This window comes from Anthonomus grandis, chromosome 7 (genome assembly GCF_022605725.1).
Source record: "Anthonomus grandis grandis chromosome 7, icAntGran1.3, whole genome shotgun sequence".
Taxonomy (NCBI): domain Eukaryota; kingdom Metazoa; phylum Arthropoda; class Insecta; order Coleoptera; family Curculionidae; genus Anthonomus; species Anthonomus grandis.
The window spans coordinates 23,686,597-23,693,801 of record NC_065552.1 but is presented as its reverse complement, the minus strand read 5'-3'; the positions used below and the strand labels follow the sequence as shown (position 1 = coordinate 23,693,801).

General features: G+C 34.6%; 1 protein-coding gene across 1 annotated transcript; it reads left to right on the top strand.

The window, feature by feature from the left end:
• Positions 1-728: 728 nt before the first annotated feature.
• Positions 729-3,991, top strand: LOC126738286 (60S ribosomal protein L22-like). The gene is made up of 4 exons (XM_050443541.1): positions 729-845; positions 1,137-1,283; positions 3,412-3,554; positions 3,791-3,991. Exons 1-4 carry the CDS (start codon positions 837-839, stop codon positions 3,936-3,938), a joined length of 447 nt encoding a protein of 148 aa, XP_050299498.1. The 5' UTR covers positions 729-836; the 3' UTR covers positions 3,939-3,991.
• The last annotated feature ends 3,214 nt before the right edge of the window (positions 3,992-7,205 follow it).

Sequence of the window (7,205 nt, the reverse complement as noted above, 5' to 3'; positions counted from 1 at the left end):
AGTTGCATTAGCCTAGTTCTTCTCAGTGGGATCCTAAATCGGGAATTGTTAATGAGGTATTCGATAGATTATTGATAAGCTTTTAAAGAAAGATAGAATAGGACTTCCAAATACTGCATACTTAAACTTCTTTTTATGAATCCCAGCGGTACGATTCCAGTCCTAGATTTTTTGTTAAGATCTTTGACAAAGGTGACTCCCAATTCATAATTAATAACACTTACCTTGCATTTGAGTTTCTCATGAAGTAAGCGTGACTTAACAAACTGGGTGTGATCGCATAAATGTGACTCAATATAGCCGTAAAAAAGACCACCAACGCCAGTTGGTGATAGGTTTCTCACGCGTAAAGCATGATTGACACTATCGAAGGCCGTTGAGAGGTCTATGTAGAGGGAGTCTGACAGCCCTTTTCCAATGACTCAAGGAGGAATATTTAATATACAGCCAGGTTAGAAGCAGTTGAACGTCCATGTTGATAAAAAATAGAGGTTCTAATTTTCGATAATTGGGTTTTATACATGAATAATACGACAAACATTTGTGTAAACAATTACTAAATTTTGAAAAGTCCAAAATAAATGATAACAGAAATTGCAACAAGACGAAATTAATTATTTTGCACTAGTCGAACAAGTAGAAATAGACATTAAAATAGACTTTGGCAACGTCGTGATTCATTTATTCGTGATTCGTTATTTGCCCCTCCTTATGTTGACATTGACAGACAATGTCATTTGTCAAATATTATAGTTGACAGTTTGACACTGATAGTTTACCAGTCAACGAATACATTTACCTCGTTTCTTTTTCAATCGAAAAGTCAAGCGAGAAGCATGGCGCCCGTAAGTGATCTTTTAAGACTATCGAATAAATCTTTAAAATTTGTCACGATCCTTTGCCATTTCTTAATATTTTATATAGTAGTTCTCAAATTAATAACCGTCGCATACATTTATAGTGATATTTTAGTTTTTTAATCTTCATAGGATGCAACTGAAAACAGAAAAATGAGCCCATCTTGAAACTTGAACCACACATTTACTAAGAGTCAAGATGCCTTAAACTAACTAAATAAAATGGTCCTTCGGGACCTAGTCTGGCTGAAAGACAACTAATTTTGTTGTTGATTCCAGACTAAACCGGCTGTAGCCGCTGGCAAAGTCGCCCCAAAAAAGCAGCAGATCAGAGGAAAGGGTCTTAAGAAAAAGAAGGTCTCTTTGAAGTTCGTTATTGATTGCACGCACCCAGTAGAAGACAGTATTTTGGATGTCCAAAACTTCGTAAGTAACGTTTTTTTTTAAAACAGTATCAGAACCTCGTGTTAGTATTAGAACCCTTATTCTTTGGTTTGGTTCGGATCTGTTTTAGTTAGAATGTTGTTTCAGGACTGTTTGGCTTTTTTGCTTCTCTTATCTAAAACTGATTGAAATGAATTCCAAATATTATAGGATGCCAGTACTATAAATTTTTTACTTCGGACTTGTGAAATTATAGTTTAGAAGGGTGAATTTTGTGAACAGCTGGTCTATAGCATGTTCTATTTATTGTTTCATATCAAACACACTCTTTGGTCTGCAAATTTGTACCTAAAGTGATTCTTCACGTCTTTTGGTGTATTGAGTTTTGGTCTGTATTGGCTTCTATTATTTACATTTCTAGACCTTAAAATGTAAAATTTTGATCTCTTATCTTCATCTGTGATTGTTCTTAAAAAGCTGTTCGAGAATATTAGACAGAAATATCCTAGCAACATCATTTCCTATCTGTGGGTCCCTCTTAGTGGTCTTGTCTCAGTATATCTATACTTCGCTAAACAAAGGGACCCAAGTTGATGTTGTTATTCACTGACTTCAAAAGAGTGGTTAAGCAGTGCAGAAAGTAATTTTTCCCTCAATACAAAGAAATGCCTCCATAAGTTTAATGTGCTCTTTGTGCCACCTTTAGCAAAAAGACCTTGTAATATTTGATGCTTGTTTAAGCTTTGCTGATTTATCAGTATAAGGTCTTCAGGTATGTTAGTAGAACCATGAAGAATTTTAGCAAAAGTTATGTGTTGAGTTGTTTGAAAGTTTGGTTTTACTCTAACTAGAATATGGTCTCTATTTGGCTCCTGTAAAGTGATATTTGGGTTAACTATATGGAATGTATGCAAAGAAAGTTTTTTTTGTTATATATTAAGTTTGGGATCTGTAGTTAGTCATGTAGTCAGTCAATCATTGCTTTTGATACTGTAATAAATAAATGAATAAATTAAATATTGTAGTAAAACTTAAATAAGTTTTAGTTTGTTCTGTAAAAAGAAACACTAACTAGTAACATTTTCATTACAACAAACTTTGAATATTTATGCTGATTTTGTAGTGTTCATTTTCATGTAAATATACAAGTCCAATCTTATTTAATGTGAAAAATCTTAGGAAGAAGCTATCTGCATTCAACTTTCATTATTTACAATTTTATTTTTTCAATTGCCCATTTTAGATTAGGAGCAAATAAAAGAATATGTTGAACATTCAGTTCTTTCAAAAGTTGCAAAACATACCAGAACAATCCTGGTTTGAATAACTCCTTGAAAGCTATAGATAAATCAGTTTAATATGTTGGTCTCTGTTTACAGTTACACACATTACAGGCCAATGTAGACAATATATTTCAAAATGTGCTAAGAGGAAATAAGTTTTCTCTATATATATCTTTTCCTTTTGTCTGCTCTAGGTGGTAGAATATACATTGGTATATGGGTGAACTATTAGAGTGTGCTTGGCTTTTGTTCTTATTTATTTTAATTTTACTTTTAGGGATTAACCCTTCAGATTTCTTTACTTAACAACCTTTGCAAATGTTTTCACCCTTCTTGAGTACTTTGTTTGAAAGAAAATTTTTGCAGGATCTTATAACACACTGAATGTTGTCATTAGCATCCTATTTTCTTGTTGTAGCAAGTTTGCCACTTGCATTTTACTTTATTCATAAACTGACTAGTTTATGACTGTCTGTTTTGGCCCATGATAAGATTATTAACATTTTCATGACAAATTAAACTATACATGGTATGTTTCAAATCCAATGCAATTAAGTCTAATTTAAAAGGTAACAACTTTATTTCCTTAATTATTTTCTGGCTGTAAATTGTTACCTTATTATAATAGCAGTTCCAGCTCCACACAATGATTTTTGTAGTTGTATGTGGCGTTTTAAAACTGCAAGATTAATGCTGCACCTCGCTATGTTTGCTAGTCTTATTTATAGCTAGTATAATACAATGGTCAGAACATTTCCATTATCTATAGTATATAATATAGTGCTTAAAAAACCTGCATTATTAAGTTAAAGTATCAATTTACAGCCAAAAATAGTAAATATATAGTCTTGCTTTCAGTATTAAATATTTTTTAAAATCTTTTACAGGAAAACTATCTTAAGACCAGGATAAAGATCAATGGAAAAACCAACAACTTTGTAGCTGGTAAAGGCAGCCAACACCAGGTCACCTTAAGCAAAGAAAAGAACACCAAAATTGTCGTCAATTCTGAAATTCCTTTCTCCAAAAGGTAAATATTTATATTTTTAATCTTACTGTTATGTGATGCAGTTCCAGCTCCACACAATGAATCTCTAGTTGCATGTGGCGTTTTAAAGCTGCAAAATTAATGCTGTACCTCGCTATGTTTGCTAGTCTTTTTCTGTGTCTAGTATAATACATTGGCCAGCAACATTCTCACTTATTACACAAAAAATATATTAAGATGTTATACTTTTGATGATCAAAGTTCTCTCTGTATTCTAGGTACCTTAAATACCTTACCAAAAAGTACCTGAAGAAGAACAACCTTAGGGATTGGTTGAGAGTTGTTGCTTCAGGGAAGGACTCTTATGAACTTAGATACTTCCAGATCAATAACCAGGAAGATGATGAGGATGAAGATGTAGAGTAACTTTAGGGAGTTTTAACTGAATTGTCGTTAATATAAGGTTTTTAAAGAATAAATGTTTTAATGTTTTCATTTACCTAGATGCTCAAGTCACGAAGCTTACATTTTTAACGTTTTTTGACATAGCCCCCTTTCTTGCAATGCAAATATTTATTCGATGGATCAGTTAGTAATTCTATGCCTGCCTTGAAAGCCTTTCTTATCCATTGAAAACCTGTTTCTATCCATGTGGATTTTCAGGAAGTCTACTTCCGTCTGAATGCGCATGGATGAGAAATCTAGGTGTCAAAAGGCTTAATTTAAACCAGCGGCGTCACTATTTCAACTGGACTTTCCCATTGTATGAAGGTATTTGCTATCAGCATTGAATCGAATTCATTTTAAAGAGTAGTCCGACATAGATGGCAGAATTGCCGACATTTTAAAGCGTTTCCTACAGCCGCGAGCTCGCTACACTTACGTTCTGGATATTTCTTACAACAATGTAATGTATCTGAACATAATGTATTACAAAATGGCTCTCGATGCTATAAAAACAACATATCAATTTTTAACAAAAATTAATGAATATATAAAATATTGCAGTCTCTTAGGGATCGGTCTTACGTCCTCTGCTATTTCTCCTGTACGTACAGCAATTACATGGCCAGGCTGCGTTTTTTACAATGTTTGGGACGATACCACAATCACATATATGGTACGAGTGATTTACACCTTTCGGAAACGAATGCTGAAATCAGGCGGTGGTGTGACTCTCAACAGTTTATTGTTGAATATTTCTAAGATTAATGTGTTGGAGTTTCAGTGCTCCCGGAATAATACCTGGTTCGGCAGTGATCCAATAAATAGGCCTAGTATAGCCTAGCAGTTTTTTAGGGCATTTAGATAATAACCTAAAGATTAACAGACACGATTAACCATGCAAGAAACCGATATTTTATGCATAACTGAACATTGGATGGGTGACGTTATAAACTCTATGTGGAGGGCTACATATTGGCTATTTCATGTAAAACTGAAAATATTGGTGGAGGCACTGCTACATTTTTAAGAAATAATATTGGATCATGGGATTCTCTTTCGAAAATATATTTTTTCTCCTAAAAGTTTAAAGGTCCTACAGAAATACCTGTGAAGGTGGTGTCGGGGGAGAGTGTGGTTAACATTGGCGTCTTCAAGGGTCAGTCTTGAATCCCGTTCTTCTTTTACCTTATAATAATATGACCTTGCTTTATCTAATACCCAAACGAAACACACTCTTCGCTGATGATACCGCTGTTTCCGTGGCACCTAATGCACTTAACGATTCGCTTGAGGGTTCCATGGCTGCACAGGCGAGGGAAAAAGAGTGGTTCTCGGAGAATATATTGCTGCTTAATAAGGAAAAGACCAGCACAATAATCTTTTCTATTAGGGATCTGCACGGAGAGAATGGCAGCTTCACCAGTGTCAAGTTCCTGGAAGTTATTTTGGGCCCGCACCTTTTGTGGAGGGACCACATTGAAATGGTTAGTGGGAAGCTTTTCGTGTTGAGAACTTAGAGCATGAAGGTGGGCCTGAATGTGTTAGTGAATGAACAGCTTATTTTGCAATCTTCCTTACTCACATCAGTTATGCATATGCAATTTTAGCTTGAGGCGATTCTACTGACGTGTGTAGGGTCTTTAAGCTTCCAAGAAAGGCAATTAGGGTGCTTGCAAGTTTGGCAGGAATGACTGCAGACAAGCTTTGACTGTGCAATGCCGATTTATTTTTGACAGCCTCATGTTTATTAAAAATAGGCTGGGGTATTTCAGGGGCCGGCCATGAAGATACATATAATTACAACACCCGAAACTTTTAGTTTGAAACCTTGCCTCAGCTGGTTTTGCTTTGCGTGTGTTGGGAACTAATGGGAACACTGTAAGCCATTGTTTAAATCTCAGTATTTTAACTTTGTCTTCGATCAAAATTCTAGAATCTCTGTGCTTAACTCCTTACATTTTCCGAGATCCGAATTCTTTTTGGTATATGGGAAACAAAATCCACAACCACCTGCCCCTAAGCCTGAAAAGCCTTGATTCTTACTCTAAATTTAGGCAAGGAGTAAAAAAGATTTTATTATCCTGTGGATTTTGGAATACTTTAGAGTTTCGCTTTAATTCTGAGGCATAATTATATTAAGACTGTTGTTTAATAGTGTTCTTGTTCTTTTTAATTTCTATCTGTGTATTCGCTTTATGTATGAAGATATATTCTTAGGCTAAAATTGGTTTATGTATTTGTGTACGTGAGGGAAAAGTATTGTTTATATAGGTATTGTTGTTAGGTTAAATAGATATTATGCATATTTTACTTATATTATAAATTATAGCTGTCAACAGCTTGTTAACAAGGCTGCACTTGTTGAAAATAAAATTTTAATAAAAATCTTAGATAATAAAGCTTTTGGTGATTTGACTGCAGAAAGCCCCCGTCCACTGGTCCTCTTGGACTCCTGATGAAAGCTCCGTTCATTTCTTTAATTAAGTAAATAAAAGTGAAAATAATAATTATAACTGCTTAAAATTACTCATACTAAGTCAATGGTCCACAATTTCGTAGAAATATAGACGGAGTTGATACATACCTACTTGATACTAGTTCACCGTAAAACAGACAACTTTGCTAAAACAGATTCAGTGTTGATGTTCCAGGAATATTTACATTGCTAAGAAACACAAATGTTAACGGATATTTCAGAATGTTCGTAAAATTGATGATAACCTTCTGTCATTGAAAAGCAGAATGTTCGCATTTAAAAATATCATATTTGGAATGACCTCATTTGCAAGTGTAAAACGCAGTTGTTCGTGAGCTTAAAAAAGTTAGAGCGTCGTTGACTGAGGACTGGTGTATTTTTTTCACCCTTCCATAATCGAAACTAGAGAATTATCATGAATATGATATATCTAGACATCCTGACATGATGACAGATCACGTTCCATACGGTATCTTGTAACAGTGGAGAAAGTAATCTGCTTTTCCAAACTGGCAAATATCATTCCACCTGACAAGCTATATCTGCAACATCTACTCGACAGGCAGATGCGATTCATGAATATCGGTGCATCTGCAAATGGGATTTCTTTTTATGGAGAAGTGAAGTCTGGAATCAACTCCCAAAGCACGTCTTTAACGAACATTACAACTTGCAGTACTTTAAGAAAAAAATATCCACAGACACCTTTGTAGCACTAGCGCTACTCGTGTTATTCGAATACCATAGTAGCAAGTTACCAGGTAAAAATG